Source organism: Macadamia integrifolia, unplaced genomic scaffold (genome assembly GCF_013358625.1).
Source record: "Macadamia integrifolia cultivar HAES 741 unplaced genomic scaffold, SCU_Mint_v3 scaffold149, whole genome shotgun sequence".
In the NCBI taxonomy this organism is placed as follows: domain Eukaryota; kingdom Viridiplantae; phylum Streptophyta; class Magnoliopsida; order Proteales; family Proteaceae; genus Macadamia; species Macadamia integrifolia.
In genome coordinates, this window is record NW_024868226.1 from 549,456 (window position 1) to 570,807 (window position 21,352).

The 21,352-nt window shown below is 36.4% G+C and overlaps 1 protein-coding gene and 1 pseudogene across 2 annotated transcripts in view; both read right to left on the minus strand.

Moving 5' to 3' along the window:
- LOC122063897 (vacuolar protein sorting-associated protein 53 A) overlaps positions 1–7,071 on the minus strand; it is a 32,406-nt gene extending 25,335 nt beyond the window's left edge. The window contains exons 1-8 of one of the 2 annotated variants that reach the window (XM_042627583.1): positions 6,930–7,071; positions 6,637–6,765; positions 6,210–6,301; positions 3,648–3,742; positions 2,968–3,024; positions 2,622–2,772; positions 2,025–2,095; positions 1,656–1,780 (exon numbers count right to left, since the gene is read on the minus strand). In XM_042627583.1, the coding sequence (XP_042483517.1) occupies positions 1,656–1,780; positions 2,025–2,095; positions 2,622–2,772; positions 2,968–3,024; positions 3,648–3,742; positions 6,210–6,267 (557 nt within the window). In that variant the 5' untranslated portion in view covers positions 6,268–6,301; positions 6,637–6,765; positions 6,930–7,071. Of the gene's footprint in view, positions 1–1,655; positions 1,781–2,024; positions 2,096–2,621; positions 2,773–2,967; positions 3,025–3,647; positions 3,743–6,209; positions 6,449–6,636; positions 6,766–6,929 lie in introns of those variants that run through there. The other variant, XM_042627582.1, reaches the window with a different exon arrangement.
- Positions 7,072–13,662: 6,591 nt separating this feature from the next.
- On the minus strand, positions 13,663–21,149 carry LOC122063892 (annotated as a pseudogene).
- Between the last annotated feature and the right edge of the window lie 203 nt (positions 21,150–21,352).

Consider the following 21,352-nt stretch of genomic DNA (forward strand, 5'->3'; position numbering starts at 1 on the left):
AACATGATGTTAATTACAACAATTAGTGTTTCTTAAGTTGATGAAGCTAGGAAATTTCCAAAATAACATCTTGCAGAAAATCCATTGGTAGATTGTATAGAGAATGCATCACCAGATTTGGGCATTAGATCATCACTCTTCTAGGCTTCTAGCATTTAATGTATCATCACTCTTCAAGCATATAAGGTTTCCTCTTAGCAAACCATAGATATCCTCTCAAGCGTAGTGACTGAAACAAAGATCAAAACTTCAAGTTTCACTACCGAATCAGCAAGAATGGCCAACCCATCAATATGATACCAATATCCTAAAGAACTTAAGACTGCCCTCTGCCTGTTCCTTCATGATCAGCCAGGATCAGGTTGGAGTAGCTGATTCAGAAAAGAGGACTATAAGTATCAACAGAATCTGATCCAATCCTGAATCCAGAGTTCTAAATCCTTGGCAGAGGTCTTAGAGATGTTGAACCTGTATATATCTACACTCTTCTTCAGTTTTCTTGCATATTAAGGACAGTTTGGAGATTTCACCAGTTAAAAAAGACAAAGGCTCCATTTGGCTAGAAATGAAGTGAAGAACTAATAAACAAAATTTTCATAAGGAAAGTGAAGTATATACCCAAAAAGAATAAAAATAAAAGGGGGGGGGGTGGGGAAGAAGGCTGCAGGTCGAGTGGCCCCTATGCGGGGACCAATGAGAGCACATGCACAAGCATCCAACAGGGGAGGGCTCACAGGGGTGAGGTGGTCATTTCACCCTTTCTGTGTCTGGGACTCTGGGCGCAGAGACCACGTGACCTGGCAGCAATCTCCTGCCCAAAGAAAATTCTCCAATAGGTTGTTTGGTTGGAAATAAAGCTAATGTAAAGTGGTCCCTGAATCATGTGGGTCCCACAACATAAAGAAATCGGTTGAAATGTTGAGCTGTATTTCTGCAGAAAATGAGAAAGACATTTTGGGTGAAATACTAACCAACAAGAAATGCATGTGAGGCCAACAAAACTTGAATTACATCTGAACACAGATTAATTTTCAGCATAGAATGTTTTGATTTTGTTTCTCTTCACCTTCAGATCTAACAAACAGAATCTAAAAAAAAAAAAGTGTACAAAGTGCACTAGGCTCCACCACTGCAGGGTATGGGGAAGGTCATAATGTATGGCGCCTGACCCCCACGAAGCAGGGGTCATAAACAGAACCAAACACCCTCTCAAGCTTTAACAGGTAACCAATATGCTGACTCATATATATATATATATATATATATACACACAAGGAAAAAGAGGAGAGAAGAGATGAAACAAGCCACGATAAGCACAAAAGCACAACAAAAGGAATCTATTGGACCTCTTCTCCATTTGAAACTTTCTCTTTTACTTGATTTCTTCATCTTTTTCAATGTCGTTAGCATACAGGGGATAATTTTTTCTGATAAGAAAATATAGAGTACATCCCAAAATTACAATCTGATATGATTCCATTGGTGAACATGTGATAGAATTTAACCTTGTCCAATGAATAAATTACAATATACATAAACAGAAGAAGAGAATCAAGTACATATAAACTAGGTTATTCACACAAATAGAATGTTTTGCAAAGAGGTGCCCAAAGGTGATGTGAGAGAACGTACATAAATTTTTTAGAATGGTGTACCTTGAGAAATCAGAAAATACATGAGACTTGAGTATCTGTTTGATATTCTTGAATTTTTCTCTGAGTTCAGTAATCTTTGGAACATCTCTGTATGCTTCAAAATGACTGCATAATTGATTTACAGCCTGGAACACAGTTTTTGAATTCAGTACTGAAAATTTAATAATACACTAGACAAGGGACTATTGGCAGCTAAATCTGAGGAAAAGGTTTTTGAGCTGCCTAATGTGTTACCATAAGGATACGTAATCCTCTGCCCAAAAGTGAGGGAGGAAGGGTAGAAGGAAAGGGCTGGGTGTAGGGAGAAACTTAACAATAAAATCTACTGAAACTTCATTGTATATAAACTGTACTAATACTTTGCCGTACCTCCAACTGTGCAGCGGCCTCCTTATATTGTCGTTTTGAAGCCATTACCTGAAGCTGCTCAACGGCTGAGACTGCAAATGTACCGAAAATAGTTTTATCAATAAAAATATAAAAAGAGGGTAGAAATCCATTTCCCGTAGTATTTTTTGGCAGGAAATGGCAAAATGTACATTATTAAAAATAATAAGTACAGAAAATAAAATAAAATACAGTGAAACAGCCATTCAATTTACTAGTATAAAAGAACAAATCTTAAAAATAAAAAATAAAAAACTATAGCAGTCCACCATCATACGATGTCCAATCGCATCAAAGCTGGATCTGTGCAACTCCAAAGAACCATTAACAGCAGAATTGTCTCAGACATCAAGGCAACAGTATAGTTACTAAAGTTTTCATTTTCTTACCCTCCCCACACCCCCCCCCCAAAAAAAAAAAAAAAAAAAAAAGGTAGCAGGGGAGGAGATCAAATTATCAGTTTCATCCAAGCATACACATCAAGATACAAAATTTTATAGTTGAATCCAAGAAAAGGAAACTTTTACACAAAAGTGACGAGCACAAAGCACAAGGAATTTACAAGGATTAAAAGCTAACCTAGCATGGTAAGACGATGAAGAGCAGTGATTGTAGTTGTTATATGCTTCTTTGCAAAATCCAGCTTTTTAATGTCACGGCAAATTTCCTGAACCATTGTCTCACTTTGCTCCGCCTTTGTTTTTATTTCTCGGATCTTGTACATAAGTTCCTGAATGGCAAGAAAAACAGAGTTCCAAGCACAAGTAAGAAACACTATCATGGCCCACAAAGCATATAACAGACTCAAATGCTGTTGGTGTTCAATCACAGAATAATACAACAGCCTCATCGGAACTAAATATCCTGATGCCTCAAAAAATGGTGCAAATCATTTTCATTCTCAATTACATATTTGAAAGCACACCTCAACAGCACTTGTAGCCGCAGCAAGATCTTCCTTAGCTTTAGTTCCGGAATTACTCTGAGAAAAAAATGTTTCAGCCATCAAAAGATTTGAATAGAGAGAGAGAGAGAGAGAGAGAGAGAGAGGGAAAAAAAAAAAAGATAATCAAATATAGCATGTGAGGGGAGGGGGACATTGAGAGATGCATTTATGCAAATGGATGCTTTTAAGTTTCAATTGTGAATTTTTCACAACTCAAGTAATCAAGTAATTAGATATACAAATGGTGAACAAGGTTGCAGAACTACTATATGATGTGTCCACATAGGCAAACTTGATTATCATAAGCTCGTTGGGTCATCTTCCAGGACCTTTTTTGCCATTTCTCTCTTACCATCAAAGAGAATATAACATCAACATGAACAGAACATTTTTTCTCTGCAGGTGATCTTGCCTCTAGGACCCATCATATGGTTGGGAAATTTATCATTTTTTTTTTAACACAAATTTATCACTGCAGTTACTTAGAAATGTTGAATTGCAATGTGCTTTATAATACGCAAGACACTAGTGCTATCAAGCTATAATACAAGCAACAATAACAGAATAGAGACACTAGAGGAAGTGAATGCATTGTAGTTCTCAATAAAAACCAGAGTGGGGGAAAACTACGGAAAAGATGACTAAAGAAGGACCATGACCTGTTGCCGAACAGCTGCCAATATTCCCGCATCCACATGGCGAATCTCACTGTGTATCTTTTGCATGAGTGGCTCCACACCAGACAATGATGCCTCTGATTAATGATCAAGAACTAAAAGTCAATTTATTGCAAAATGACAAACAATAAATTGGAGGAACACAGATTAGCCATGAACTAATATACATCATACACTCAAAGTGGTTGGAGATAAGATAGACAACAACAAATTAATCTTAAAAGTTATATAAAAATGATGTGTAGAAGTTAAAATATTTTATTTTCTTTCAATCAATAAAATTGATAAATGAACCTCCAGTTATGGTGTGTGCTGGCACCACGGTCACGCCTAAACTACACAATTCAAAGTCATAATGGATGAATTAACTTTTCGTATATCCTAAGGTTGATGTTGTTTGTAAATAAAGCAGCATTGGAATTTCTCTTTCAGTAGTATAAAGCATATTGGAATCACTAATGTTGTTATTAATGAAGCAGTATTGGAATTTCTCTTTTCAACAGTGTGAAAGCATATATTTCGCAGGAGAGAAAGAGGAAAAGTCCAGGTTGAGCTCATTATTTAATGAGACTAAGGGAAGGATGCATTAAAATATAGAACTACAAGGGATATTCTGGAATGGAAATATTTTTAGTATAGAAAATAAATCATCTATATTTCTTTGTTTTATGATCCATTAGAAGCAGACTGAATAGGATGTTATCAAAAACTAAGACTCGGTGACTTAGGTGCTGATGTGCTTCAAAATGCTATTGTGATCAACCTGTATCTAATATAGATAAGAAGGTTATACAGGTTGGCGAATAATTACTCAAAGATGACTACTTCTAAAAATCATGTGTTTTAAGGTATATCCACCAGGCATGTACTGGTATTAGACCCCAAAGGGTAGCTCGGTTGGCAAAGACCAAATCCTCACAATAAAGAGGTCAAGAGTTCAACTCTCCTTGGGGCCTCCCTATCCAAGAAAATGTACTGGTATTAGAACCAGTGACAAAAAGGTATAATTGACAGGAGGACTCATTTTGACCAAGTGCAAATTAAGTTCCTTCATATTGTTTTCTGGGCTAAAAGAAAAGGTGTAGAAGAAGAATTTCCAATGATTTGAAGACATTTGTTCTAACAATTTCTATGGTCAATTGGTCATCCTGGTCACTGACTTAATGATCCATGTGCTTAAGAAGTTCAAAGGCCAGTAATGCGAGAGTTTTGAGAGTATATGTGGACAAAGTTGGAAGATATTTGTGAAATCTTAACACATGGAATGACAAAGCAGACTTTATAAGGCAAACCTCAATCACATGGGACAAGGGTGCAAATTCCCCTTACATGTTCAATATGACATATATATGTGTACACAAACAAGGGTGCAGTTCAAGGTGACCATAACGAAGAAGTAAAGCAAAGGAGGAACATGCACTTTCCTTCATGTAATATGTTAGTTGCATCACATGCATTCAAATAAAAATCAGTCAAACTACTAGAAATTTAAGAAGAAAAGCTATCCTACACAGCCAAGAACAGAAATCACATTTCCAAACTTCCTCCAGACTTCCAAAAGACAATTTTAAAAGCTGGCAATAAAAATTTCATACTACTCAAAGCTGACAAAAAAGAATAATGGTATGAAAAAATCATAGAGTTTGCAACTTACTCTGTTAATTGTATTAAATAGAAGCCCAAAAGGTTCCAAAATAAAAGCTCCACTTTTTCCCACTAATGGATCAAAGAACAACAGTTATGCAACACACTTAAAATGTCCCTCTCATTCCTAAAATTAAAGTAAATATATTGATACAAGGTTTGTTCTTCAACAGGTTCTCCCTAAAAAGCCTGATTAACTTCCTTCTTACAACCCCACGCCCAAATCCTCTACCCCGCAAACCCTACACTCTCTGTATTCCCTATTTTTTTTTTCCCCCTTTATTGATTATCACCAATCTTCTCTGCCAGAAATGGATCAAACAGAATGACCATCAATGTCTAAACAATGACTACTTTCTTAACGATTATAAATAATTTTAATTAAAATTCCGGTTAGGAATATAATCAAAATTCCACCTTGTCCCACACGGATCAAAGAACAAAGTGAAGTGATGGAACCCACTTAAATGTCCCTCTCATCCATAAACTTAAAAGATATTATATATGGAGCAAGTTTGTACCTCTACCAGGTTTTCCCCAACCCCAAATTTGAAGTAAATCTGTCCCTCTACCTTTCTACCAGGTTCTCCCTAACTGACCCCCATTAGCTTTTTATAACCCTCACCAACGGCGGGAAACCAAGCTTTCTGTGCTCCTTCATCGTTTATAGTGGATCCAACAGAGTGCCCATCAATGCAAACCAGCGATTTCTTACTTAACTGATTGTAAATTTTTTTTTAATTAAGAAATTTCGGTTAAACATACGAAAACTGTATCAAAATTAAAAATTGGGAAAAAAAAATCGATACCAAATTACCAATGCTCATAGAATCAGAAGAAGAAAAAAACAGCAGTTATGACAAAACTAAAGAACAAATTAAGGGGCAAAGGAGGAGTAACCTGTAGGGAACATCTGGTTGATGTACTCGAGAGCGCTGGACTTGTCCATAGCTCTCATAGAACTGAAAGTCGAGTTTCAGTTCACAAAAAATCTGATGCAAAGATACACGATTGATGAGTTCAGATGAAAAACAAAATCAAAATGGAGAATAAGAATCAATGGTGAAACCGCAGTTTAGTTAGTTTCAAATGGGTTTTTTCTTCTCTCGCCAGATCTTGAAGTCTACGGTGTACCCGCTAAGGATTCATCAAATCCTCTCCAATTCCCTCAAGTGCAATTAGGTGCAATTCCCCCTAATCTGGCGACATGTGTCGCTGTTCACGTGAACGGCCAAGATTAAGGGAAAGAAAGCTGAGGGCAAACTGGGTCTGGATCTGCCCTAAAACCCAACCCGATTCCAAGACCCCAAGATTAGCATTCTCTCACCGGGGTTTGTGATCTCAGAGTTCGAACAGGTAATAGTTTTCCGTTGTAGCTAAGTAGCTTCTTCCTCCCCTCTTCCACGACGCATCTCAGGTATTATGCGTATTTAACTGATACTGATATTCCACATATCTGTGGAAAAAAAAAAATCATGGCTCAACCAATGTTAAGTCTCCGTCGAGGATTCCACCACCCAAGGTTCCGACCAAATTCGTCAGATTTTCGACCATACAACGAACCTAGGTGAGAGAAAGGAAAGTACGTCACTGTATAGAGAGATAGAGATAGAGAGATACCTCACCGGAGATGAAAGAGGCCCCTTTGCAGCGGATGCCTTCGCCGGAGACGAACGAATCCCCTTTGCAGCGGATTCATTTGCAGCATCGTTTTTTGATTTGGAGAGGATGGAATCGGGTTTGGTTTTAGGACAGATCCAGACCCAGTTTGTCTTCAAATTTTTCTCCCCTGATCTTGGTGGTTCACGTCATCAGGGGCATATGTCGCCAGATTATGGGGGAATTACACCTTGGGGGAATTAGTTTGTCTTTCGCTATTTTACTGTCGTCCCTGCCCTCCTGCACCATTCATTAGGCATGTAATTGATATCAGATTGGCCAAACCGATAGTGATCCCAAGCCGATCCCGTATCGTGTATCAATACAAACCAAGCGTAAATATTTATATTTTTCCCTCAAGAAAAACAGGGACAATTCCATCCGATTTAGACCCAGGATTGAGTTCTCGGTATCAATATCGGTATCAGTCTCTGTCGATACTAATACCATACCAATTCACTATCAGTTTTATCTTTGTTTTTCACAAAAAGTACTCTTTTTTTTTTGTGTTTTAACCCCAAATCGATATTGATAATAAATTCAAATCGATTAAGTATTGATCTAATGTGATTGATCAGATATCAATACTTAGAACCATGATCTAGACTGATATGGACCAATCCATATTTAATAAGGGAAAAGTTTTTCTAGTCTTAGAAAATTCGAGTATTTATAGACTGATAACATGTTGTTCCACATGAAAGGATGACATGATAATCTTAAACTTGCATATACCTAGAAAATGAACTTAGATTTTTAATTTTTATTTATGAACATGAACTAGATTGATGTTGACCACATGTCAAACTTTAGACTTAGATTCAAACAGATATCCTCCTATGTATTGGTATATTCTGTTGTATTTATTGTTGTTTATTTCTTTAAAAAAAAATTAATACTTTTTCATTTAATTTTCAAAATCTAATTTAATTTACTCTATGGCTAAAACTTACTTATGAGCAGGAGATCTTTGGTTCCATCCGTCCACAAAAATTTAGTTATATTCAATTTTTCATATGCTAAATATTTATGCAATCTAGATACTCTCTACTCTCTAGGCCTATTAGACTAGAAAATTAGTCTAGTGGCAAATCAAGGTGCCACCCCCTCCCTTTTCTAAAATTGCCACATCATCTTACCAAATGGTAGAATTTTAGAAACCAATCATATTTTCCCTTATTTCTTAAGACGAAATGATTACTTCATCAACTAGTATTTCCCCTTATTTCTTAAGAAAAAAGGCTTACATCATCGACAAGAATTCCATTAGAGGCCTCCCTTTGTAGCTGAAAGGGAACATTCTAAACCATTGAGGACTTTTCTTAAGGACCATAGACCATATTGCTAGGAGATGAGCTTCGCAACAATTTATTCAAGGTACATATAGGGATGCAACCATGCAACAGGGTCAGGTTGGGTTGGGTTGGGTTTCTTAAAACCTTAGCTCAACCCCGAGTCCCCTTAACTGAGCCAAAACCCGCCTTAACTCTGACTCAGGGCTGCAAAACTTCAACCCTGGCCCTACCCCTCAGGGTTCAGCCCAACCCTTACCTGTCATGATTGGCCTTGATTTTTCAAGTTTGGACTAGAATGACCCTGACCTTAACATTGATTGACCTTGACCTTGGTTTGCCATAAAGGGCTGGGTATACCCTGACCCTGCAAAATATGAAATAACTTGAAAATATAAAATATTCATAATAAAGAGGAGATAAAAAATACAAAGTTACAAATTACTTGTCTTAGTAAAAAAGGCAAGAGAGATCTTTATTTTTTTTTGGTAAAAAAAGCAAGAGTGATCGGAGAGAAGATATACTAAGAGTTTTGAGGTGCTAATGACTCAATGTCAAACAACATATAAAGTTAGGTTAAATTCAGGGTTAATATTAGGGTCACAACCAGGGTCAACATCAGGGGCAAAAATCAAGGCCGGGTTCAGGGTGGGCTGGGCGGGCCAAAAACATCAAATCTTACCCGCCCTGACCCTCACTTAGGATAAAAAATTTCAAGGTCAGGCCAGCCCTCAGGGCTAAAATTTTTTTGTCGGTATTTGTTTGGGATCAGGGCAGGCCAAGGGCGAGTTCAGGCTGTCAGGGCCAAACTTGCACCCCTAGATACATATACATATAAGAAGAATTAAAGTTTGTCATAATGAATCCTAGTTGTATAATAATGTCCATGCTTACCAAATTTTAGATCATCTATAATAACAATAATGTTATAACCACTTATCCTAAAAGCTTAAATTGTTAATTAAGGATTATAACAATGTATATCAACACACAACACCACCTCCTCGCACATGTAGGCCCACACACATACACGCACATGGCTCTACACGTCACACCCATCACATGGCACCAACGAGATTGGTTCTTCATTGTTCCCAATATTGGCTTCAAGTGGCTAGCAGTGGTTTTATCAAGGGAGTCGTTCTAGTTTTATATGTAAAGAAAATCAAAGGATACTTATCCATTCATAAGGATTTAACTGGATAGAATGGAATAGTTGGATAAGACTTTTGTAGATGGTCCCAAGTTAAAATAGGATTTTAATGTTAATGATGATCAACATTATTAGGGAAATCAATGTTATTAAGCACATTGGAAGATTAATATATAAATTTTTTAGCATTACTTGATGAGATTAGAGGTAATTTTTGTAAGAAAAAGTAATGTAAAAGAAACTTTGCTTTCATTTTTGTGACAATTATGTTAGGACTTTTTATGTAAGCTTAATTGATATGATTGATCTATTGGGCCGAAGTAGTTATAGACGAGTTGTAAATTTCTAGTTATTTCCATTGTGCGAGTGGAATAGAGTTTTAGAGATTGTATTATAAATAGAACACATATAGTCTTTGCAGCCATTAGTTTTAGAGACTCCATTCATGCTCAACAATTATGTGGTTAATCTCTTATATGATTGGCACTAGTATTCTAAACACTATGAGATTGTTCATATATTCTATGGAGTAAAATCCCTAACAAATTAATATAAAAAGGTATTTATTTTTTAATATACGTAAAGGAAAATATATATTTACAAACACTGCTAGTAGTTTTGATCACTAACTCTTGATATATTACTTTTCTTTATTCTTCGATCAAGTAAAAATTCATCGAGGTGTGTTGCTTCATAATGATATGGTTAATCGAATTTTTATTTTCTTTTGATTATCCTCAAATGAGTTAATTTATCATATATATATATATATATACATATAAAGAATAAAAAAAAAAATAAGAGAGAAATAGGTTGAACGCACGACCCAACATTGCGCACACCATGCACTACCTACTGGTGAAATGCCAACCTCTAGTTCAAAAGAAAGATCCAACTATAATTGTTATTGATCATTAGGACCTGATCCTGCTACCATTTTCTTTGTTGGAATGTATAGCTTGTATATTCACAATTGTGATCATTAAATTGGTTATTTCATTGGAAAAAATTTATTTGGGTGATTTGTTAGATAACACGAAAATATATACATTTGATCTCTATTTGGAATCAGTCCTTGAAAAAATTATTTATTTAATTGTTCTAAAAAAATGTTACCCTTGAGTTAGTAAACTCTATTTATTGATTACCTTTTTTAACCCCCATTCTAAAAAAATCCAAAGAACATTAAATTTATTGATTACCATTTTTAACCCCCATTTTTTTTTTATTTTATTCTCTATTTTCCACAAGTTTCCACTTGTTCATGAAAAGAAAGTGAAGTTCAAGAAAATTCTTCCCCTGGTTAGTTTAGAAAGTCCATGTAAAGTAAAGTTAAAAATTGATGAAAGTTGCTGGGAAAATATATTTAAGGCTTATTTAAAAATCAAGATTTTGTTCTCATCATTTGAGAACAGAATTATTGATTGTAAACTCTTTTTGAGGACCTGATCATAAACTTTAATGGAGGAATGGGTGAGGCATTAAGTCGCAGGCCCAACCTTAACTCATTGCAGTTGAGTTGTTAGTTAATATCTACCTTCACATTGAAGAATGGGAGTGTCCATTGTTTGGGTGCCTTGTTAGACAGACCCAGTGCCCAAGAATTGTCGTTTTAATTTCTTTTGAACTTTTGTTGATTTTCGAATACTGTAATTGAACGAAGAAGCATAAGAGACACGATACCAATACAGATCAGCCCAATCGGACGGTTCATAATGAATATATTGATAAACAGGCACGGTCTCATTTTGAAACACCAACTTAAGATTCTGATTATAAAAAAAAAAAAAGAAAGGGTAGCTTTTAACGCCACCCCTTAGAAAATGCCACTATTATAAGAACACTATGTTTCACCAAATTAGACTTGGACCCTTTACTGTCAGTCACTGTTAAGAAATATACCACATATGTTGATGTCAACAATTATATTTTATTTTAAATACCAAAATACCCTTATTAAATATAAAGTACGTAAAATACCCATGTTTTATTTAATTTACCTTTCGCCAAATCATAAGATTTGAACCACCGGCGATCATTCAGAGCACCGGAGATCATGGGGCAGTGACATCGGCGACCGGCAGGAACTCCGGGCATCCAGCAACCAACAGCGACTCTCTAACCTATCAAAAAATAAAACTGGTTCTGGAACTCCTGCTCACCCTGTAAAGAGCTGTAATCCATATGCTTAACGACAATTTCTTGACCAGAGGGGGTACCACGGTAGAAGGAACCAAAGTCTCCTTTCCCTAGGTGGTTGGAGGAAGAGAAGGAAGAAGTAGCGTGTTGGAGAATGCTATAGGAGAAGCAATGGGAGGGCCTTTAGATTGGCAAGTACCGTTTCTGTACACTAGGTCAGGTTATTTAAAGTAGGCTTAGGGTTAAAGAAAATGTTTTTTTCTTTCTTGTTCTTGGCCTTTTACGTTCTTTATCAGCTTCTGATTGCTGATGTTTGGATAATTTTAAGAGTTGAGGAGAAAATGAAAGATTCAAATACGGATCTGTTCCATCCCCGATCAATCATAGATTCCGATTTATCTCCTGATGCATATGCTAGCTTTGATGGCGATTCTGGTTTGGTGTTTAATGACAACAATCTTCCTGGTCATATTCTTTGAATCAAAATCATGGTGGGATTTTCAGAGAGCAAATTTGACAGTGAAGGTTATAATTCCAATCGACGATTGTGCTAGGAATCGGAAACAAAGAAGGGAGATCAAGAAGGACAATGTTGTGGATTATGCTGTGTTCTGGGAGGAGCAGATTTTGAATGTTGGCCATGATTTTTGTGTTTGAAATGGGCCTGAGTCTATTACCCCAAGTTGAAGGAGCAACGAAAATCTTAGGTTCTCTCCAGAGCTGTCTCATCCGTCTCCCTTTCACGAACTGCCGAAAGTTGAAGAAGATCTTCACCTTCAATGACTTTGATCAGGTGGTGGCAGCGGCGGAAGTGCCAGTGGTGGTGTGGAGGTTAGTGAAAACAACGGCCGCAGCGAGGGAGGCGGAGGCTAGCGTGACAACATGGCTAAAGCAAAGTAAGGAAACGCTTAAGAGCCATAAATCCACATAAGGTTATAACGGTCATTTTAACTTCTCATTTAACGGTGACTGACAATAAGGAGTCTTAGTCTAATTTGATAAAACACAAGGGGTGTTCTTATAATAATGGCATTCTCTAGGGGCCGCGCTATAAAGTACCCTTAAAAAAATTACTACAAAGGGAGTGCACAATAGTTCCCTTAGACTCCGTTTGATCGCAAGGGAAGGGAGAGGAAATCTTTTAAACTTGAAATAGAAAGTTTTGTGATCATTGGCCAACATGATTATATAAATTATAAAATATAAAATATTTAAAATTTTAACAATATTTAATAATAATAATACTTTTTAAATAAATTTTTACATCAATTTACAAATCTAAGGGATTTATAAAGTAAAGTGAAATTTAATAAATAAACAAAAAATGATTTGAAATTGATGAGATAATGATTACAAAAGTTTATTAAGTATGAAAATTTCACTTCCTTCAATTCTTGGGAAATCTTTTAAACCCGAAAAAGAAAGTTTTGTGATCATTGCCTAACATGATTTTTTAAAGTATAATCACATATAGTTCCAACACTTACTATGGAAACTAAAATTGTTTTATGTACGACACAACATGGATTATTATTTTATTTAGATGGCATTTGACTATTTTCCCCTAACAGAACACCCAACACAAAAACACACAGGGAAACAGTGCATCCACCAAGCTAAGCATCGATGTTCAATTCAAAAGGCCCTGGTTTCCAAATAAGAATTGTATTCCTATAATACATTCATCGTTAAGCATATCCTAGAACAATTACAAAATCCATTAATCGGGGTGGGTTGGCGGGAGGGAAGAGAGTTTTTCTTGGAGGGGGGAGGGGAAATAAAAATAGCCCCAATATTATCAAACAGTGTTCTGATTCTAGAGCTTTTATTGCCATAGCCAGCATCAAGTCTAGACTCTAGATCCACCCACATCTGATAAAAAATTAACCATGGAGGATGATAATGCTGTTAAGACAAATACAAATGTTGATTTCCCCAAAGTGTACATAGTGGATAAGTGCTTCCAAAAAACGTAAGATAACAAGGATGACATGTTATATAATCTTTTCAAGTGTAGACACAAAATACAACACTTCATAATCCATGATTCTTTCTAGTCATAAATCTTCCCAAGAATTAAAATATCACAACCATCTAGAGATCATTTCAATTTTGTAAAATGGAGATATTAGATCATTTCCGAGTAAAGAATACAGTGTGCACATCTGAACACTGTTTCCTATGATTGAAAAAAGAATAAGAACAAAAATAAAAATATGATGATGTGGAAAGAAGGATAAAATTGCAACAAATAGGAAGGATAAACCCACCATGCACGAAAGCATTACATATTAAGCCTGACAGCAGAAGAATAAAGGGCCTACGGAGGAGGTGGTCCCCCCCACCACACACACCCCTTTCTTTGATTTCTAGGGAAAATGGTGCCTGCACACCGTGGTAGGACCAGTTCCCACACACCCAACATTCTTTTGCCATGTGGATTGGTGATATGGCTATTCTATCTGTTGGATATAATGGTCATGGCCATACTCAAATTCAATCAAATACCTTCTCCTGTATATCCATGCATGCCTACATTACACCAACCCTACTGGCAAGCTCTGAGAGGGCTGAAAGGGTTGCAATCACAAGTGTGAGGTACCGGGCTTCCTACTTTTTATTTCTTCCCCCACACCCCCACCACCCCCACCATTGCAATAGGAAAGGACAAGTTACCTCCAAAGAAGGCATGGCAAAACATACAGCTTCATCTTCTTCTTTTACTGCCTCTTCCCAACAGTCCAGATTTGAAAGCATGCTCTTGTTCTTCAAGGAAAGACTTGGCCTTCCTGTATTTCTCAACTCTTTCCTCTTCTAGCAATGCATTATCCTGTTGCTTCACCTGATATATGAAATAGTTATCCTTCCGTAGTTCACGGGCAGCCCCTTTAGCTTCCCATTTCAGAAGTTTTTTCAACTTTTTCTTCTCAGCCCTCTCACGGTCTGGATCATAATCTCTACCCTTCACATAGCTGCACAAAAGGGTGAAAATACCGACTAAAATCCCTAAACTTAACAACTCATTAATTAAAAAACTTGGGAGGAACCATAACTTAAAAAAACCAAAACAAAAAGGATTTTAACCACTCCTAAGATGTACTATTAGCTGAGATAGAGATTAGAAGTCTAAGAACAGTAAATTACTTCTCCTCAAATTTTGGAATTAGTTGTTTTACTGGCACTAGCTTTTGCTTCCGCATTTGAAGTGGTTGCCGCAGCATGTGATACTCACGAGCTTTGTTCTCTATAAACTGAGCAACATCTCTAATATTATTTTGTAATGTATCTGGCATGTTCTCTTGTTTAGCCACTTTGTGTAATAAAGTGGATATAGGCAAGAATATTTCAGGGAAGGAGTTGAATCCTTCATAGATGGTAGCAAATCCCCGTAACATTTCGATGACATAAACAAGAACACTGGCCCTGCAGTTTAACAAGGATAGCAAGCATGAGTTTTAACTAAAATTTACACATTGAGACGTCAAAAATCAGGATCCTAATCATCTTTTATTTTCCTGGCCTGCAGGCCTAGATTCGTAATCCATCAGAAAAAGAGAGTGGATTTTGTGGTCAGCAGCCCATAGGAAAAATTGGTGGGAAGGCACCTAGATCAACCACATGACAGATAAGGTAGGGCTGAAATTTTATGGACAGGTAGACCCCAAGGTCCCCTGCTCACACATCAAGTTTCAGCCAAATCAGAATTGGCCACATGGCAAAACAAATCATAGAAGAATCCAGGACTACCAAGATGTGTCCAGGAGTACCAAGGGGATCCATGGACATACACAGAGGTATGCCATTTAATGGGATAGTTAATGATTGAAATTGGGGCTGAAATTTGACCTGTGGCCAATTGAGACAATTTCCTAAATAACCAATGGTTAGAATTTCCACGTCACTCATCCATATGGCAGAACAGATGCACCTACCCACAGGTTTTCCCATGGGTAGTCAACCATAAAACTTTACCTAAAAGTAATTTATCCAAGAAAAAGAAAACCTACGTTGAGCAGCCTATTCTCATAAACCAGCATTTAGTCAAATCATAAATAATGTTTCAAACAATAAGGCATGACGTAGGTCATTCTGCTTGCCAAAAGGTGAGGTTCAATTACAGAGTATAACCCTCATGAGTTGGTACTGTTTTGAGTCTTCAATTACAGTATTACATTAATGGGTCTGATAAATAAATATTGACAATAAGAATGCAATTTTCTGAATGTGACCAATCCAACTTAAGTAATCAATTCAAGTGTTCCACTGATTAGTGGTATAAAGAAGAACAAAAAACAAAGTAAGTTCGCTAAGAAGGCCCCACTATATTCCCATGCCACACAACCATTGCCATGAACAGCTTTTAAGTGACCCAGATCCTAGCAATACCTTACCGGAAATTGTCAGAGCCAAATATAGAAGAGTCCTCTGGCAAGTCCATCACTGAAAGAAAACCAAGAGCTTAAATATCTGATACACAATTCTGTAACCGCAGCCAGGGCTCGAGTGTTTTGAGTTCCATAAGATGGTAAAACTGTTTCACAGTATAATTAAATAAACACCTAACAAAATAAATAAAAATGCACTCTCCCCTCATCTCAAAGCAAATAAACTGGAGTTGAACCTGGGAATGCTGGTACGAATCCGGTTTTGTATCAGAAGCTGACATCAGAAGTGTCTGAAGAAATATTATGGCCTCCCGGCAGAACTTGCGAGATTGTTTAGCGACCTACTAGCACAAACAATACATTACTGATGCTCATGGCAACATTTTCTGCTAGTATCAGACTTGTAATCACAATAATAACACTAGAAATAAGATTTAATAATATTTTTCCAAGAGTTCATCTGCAATTTAAGAGAAGTTCAATTCATTTTTCAGTAGAAAAACTTCCAGTCAAATACAAAGCATGGATAGAGAACCCTTTTGTTTCATACAGCAAAATAAAATATAAGACACCAAAAAAAAAGCATAATTTCTAGAATAGCCATTACAATTGCTATGCAACAGTTTTCTAGCGGTCGTGTTTCATACTGTTTACTTATCAATTCAAATAATGTTAACAGAAAAATAGCTGCAACTAACAATTGCAAACAGTCAATATAAGTATACCAGATGTTATTCTGTTATATTTTATTATTAATAATTTTTGGGTACTTTTATCATCTATTTCATGTGAACTAATAAAATATTCATAGGAAATTAAGAGGAATCATAATGACAACCATTACAATCATTAAATGTCAGATTATCACCATTATGGCAGTTAAGCATGTTATCACAAGAATGTACAAGCAGGAAATAAGTCAGAATATTGATATGAATGGAGGGGAAATAGATGATATCATGATACTATTGATGTAGGACTTGCATTTATTCTGCAATAGGTTTTAGTGTTTTTACACAACTACCAGATAATTTGAAGCATTACATACTTCAAAATGAAAAGCGATAAATTTATCTATCAAGGCAGCCCAAAAAGCATGAAACATTATATTTGAAGTAAGAAACTGACTTATTTTTTCCTCTTAATTGAAGGGAGCAGGGGGGAAAGGCAAACAACTACAAATAAATTAGTGATAAATAAGCAAAGCTGATAGGGAAAGAAGTAAACTTGTGTCCCAAACAGATAATGAAATGGTATTCCAAGAATAACAACCTTGAGGACAAAGTAGAACGAGTTACAAGTCTTAAATGGCGGATTCTGGATTGGAATGAGATCCTTAAAGATATAGTATGCATGTTCTATGAAGAAAATAATGTTGCTGACATTAGCCGTTGCATATTTTATGTTTTTATTGAACAGAAGCATCATCCATCACATAATATGCATTAAGGATTTTCGATATTATTATTTTAAAAAAATGCTAATAGAATTTATACTTTTAGGCAATAAAAGAGATAAAATATCTGATGAGAACTCCCAACACAGATAATCAAGTCAGGATTTAGTGATTATAAGGGAAACATAATGAATGACAGAAAACATGAAAATTTGGCTGATTACCATTTCCCTTTTTTCCTTTCATTTTATTTTTTTCTGCTATGCCTTCTCTATATAAAAGGGTGTCTCGTTGAAGTTACTTTTCAGGAAACTATTTCACCAAAAGGGGGGAGGGCAGAGTGATGCAGAATTTGGTGCAATGCACCTCAATGTCCCTAAGATTACTTCTAGTCACCATGCATAAGTTAGTTGACTGCATAATTATTATTATTATTATTTTTTTTTTTGGGGGGGGGGGGGTGGGGTGTTGGTTACAAAGTTGATCGCATAATTAATAGAGGACAAAACAGCACTTACTGCAAGCTATATGGCATCTTATTTAAATGCTGTTCACTCACAAAGAAAACTATCACAACTTCTGAAAAGGCTACTTACAGAGAGAACCATGGAGCATAAGAAAGATCCTATGGCAATATCCCGACCAGATTTTACAGGACAACGCATCAAATATTCACACATTAACAAGATCACTGGTGTCATGACAACGTGACGGAAATCAGAGCATGGAAATATCATTGACCATAGCCTTAATAGAAACAATGTCTTCAGAGAAGGCAACAACTTTTATCTGCAAAGAATGGAAGGAGTCCATGCATTAGGAAAAACAGCGTGGTACGTCTCAGTAAATTAAAGTAAGAACTACAATTAAAACTTTAGAGAGTCGTACCAGGTTCTTGATATCCACACAAAATTGTGCTCGAATCCGAAGTAGGCGTTGACGAGCACAAATAGCAGCAAAGTATGGGGTATCAACACTCATCTCCATCAATCGCTTGACCAGTAAGTTCAATAGCTTGAAATTCATTGTTTTTCACTTGCTAATACAGAAAAATACTGCAACAGGACACCATAAAACACCTACAAAAAGGAAACTTCCAAGTTTAGCAATACTGCCAAAACATGTCAAAACTCGCAATTTATTTTTTATTGGGAAAGCTTGAATCTGAACTCACCAAAGGACCTAGTCAATTTAGCTGTTTCAAACAAATAAGCAAGGTCATAAGAAAACTACAACACCTCCCCCCTTTCCCACACACACACACCAAAAAAAAAAAGAACCACTTTTCACAATACCAAGTTGGATAGTTGCAAAGAGCCTCTCTTGTCAATGGTGACAGGATATCTTTTTTTCATAGCTAGACTGAAGGGTGAAGTATCTTATATTATCTTCTTTTTCCTTTTCTTGTGCGAGAAAGAGAGAGATTGAGAGAGGAGAAGAAGAAGAAAATTCCTTTGGTGGGTGATAAAATTTTGATGGATGGTACATATAGTTCTAAGTTTCGGGTCAAAATTTCGCATGTTTCGATGGTTTCAACCCACCCCAAGATTTCCAAGTTCTGGAATTTCGACCCTAATTTCGGAAATTTTCGGAAACTTAGACCAAAATTTCAGTTTTGACCATGGTCGAAACTACAGATTTAGAACCTCGTTGGTACATCAACAAGAGTTGCAACACAAGAAAGGTACCACAAGTCCACAATAGGACATTTGAGATGTATTATGTTTTTATTTTAGTGACCCATAGTTATAATCATTGGATTTTCCTTCTTTTACATCAACTTCTGTTAGTGCTAAGTTAACAACAGTTGATATATTCATCCAAAAAAACAACAGTTGAAATACTGCAACTAAAAAATTTGATGTACTGAAGCAAAATTAAGCAGATTTTGATGTCTAATTTTGTCAGTCTTATAAACAATCTTATATCCGAGTTCCTCATAAATCATAATCAGTATAAGAAAATGCAAATGCATAGAGCTATATTGCAAGAGAAAAAGCCTGCTTTTGGGAAACCAATCTGGAATGCAGGTTTAATACATTAAGAGAAAATTAAGAAAAGTAACAGAAGACTGAAGAATCATACTTGCATTTTCTTCCGATTTTCTGCAGCTAGCCTGATTGCATTGCATGCACGAATCCTATTGATAGCCTCAACTATTTCAGCATCAGACTGATTATTCACTAAAGGGCAGAACTCAGCCAAGGTGCTTGGAGCTTCAATTACAAACGGAAGGGCTTCCTTTCGGGCTGGATGTTGTTCCTCACTGATGTTGTTCCTCACCAGTTTTCGTTCTCCCAGTATTCAAAAGATCTTCCTTTTTATTCCTAACTTCTATTGTGGTCTTCTCCTTCACATTGACCACTCCAGCTAATCCTTCTTTTCCCTCCTCCTCCTCCTCTTCTTCTTCTTCTTCAAGATCTGTGCTGAGATTGTCAACATCACTCTGTTCCCAGCCCTTCAAGGACAAAGTTTCCCCAGATTCATGGATATTTTCATCACTTCCATTGTCCTGATCACTATCATATTCACCACTTTCTGAATCCTCTGAAGATGCTTCACTTCCAAGATTTCCTGCATCCTTTCTTTCAAGGATCTCATCAACCCAGCACTTTTTGCTGCCTGGTTCTTCATTGAAAAAGGAATCACCAAGATCATCCCCAGAAATCGATCTTAACTTCTGATCAGACAATTTATCAACACCTTGATGATCAGCACTGCCTTCATCACCAGAGTAATCAGCAACAAGCATCCTTTTCTGGCGTTCTTCCTGAGCAAACAGTTAAAATATATGGTTAAGACTATATGCATTTCAATTGCGAATCAACGATACTCAAAATTTTCACTAAAGAATAGCAATAAAAAAATTAAACAATACTGAATATGAGTTAAAATATCTAAAACTCAGATATATTATATATGTTAAAAGTGAGATGAGGAGGAGAGGTAGCCTTTGGAGATTGAAACATACCTCTAAATGCTCAAGTCGTTCTCGCTCTTCCTGGGCTATCTCTTCAGCAGACTTTGTTTTGTCTGATGGCAAAGCACGCATATCCAGCACCATCTCTCTAACAAGTTTGTCATAGGAATCAGGTCGTTCCTGAAAGAGTATAGGACTGTTAAGTAATGCAACTACTCAAGAACATCATAGTGTCATTCGTGTGAAGCAAAATTGCAATGGCATAAATTAAGCTTGTGGTAGGGAGCATAAGTCCTAGAGCCACAATGGATGAGACATAATCCAGAACAAACTTATGAAGTCAGAGAAGGTAGAAAACATCCAAATTTTCAGAAATCCATTAAATTAGGTTTTGATAGTAGTTAGGGAGATCGACAATCTTAAAGCTATACCTGTTTCAAAGACTCTCTGCTAGGTGTAGCACATAATTCATCCTTCCTCATAGGCTCATTTGAATTGCTCTTGTTCAAACGGGCCTTCAATGCATTCATCTTGCTTGGTTGAGTCAAAGATGACAACACACTAGACTGCAAAGGCTGTGAAATCTTTATCCAACTGTTCCATAACATGTTCATCCTCTTCCTTTTGCACTGCTTTTTCAGCCTGCTGTAAAAATACCACGTGAGATAAATTGATCTCCATTATAGTCAAACATTATTAATATATAACAAATCAGGTACCTTGTAATGTTTGCTCTTTGAGATAATCTCCTCCATCACTTCTTTTTTGCTTTTGTACTTCTGCAAGGTGAGACGTGTTATATGGAAATAGGAATTACAATTACCATTGCAAATACCGTCATAACAAATGGACAAGTTCCCCCCCCCCCAAAGGTTAAATACTAAATAGACATCAAACTAGTTCCAAGTTCACCAAAGAATGTCCTCCAGAATGCAAACATAGTTCAGGAATTGCCAACTCCTAAGGCAGATACCATATCAAGCTCAAGAAATGAGACAAACTATCCTAAGATCAGTAAAATACAATTTGAAGGAGGATGATTGAAGGTCAAAGATCAACATTGATAGTTTACATCCAATGTAACACATGTGAACTTATA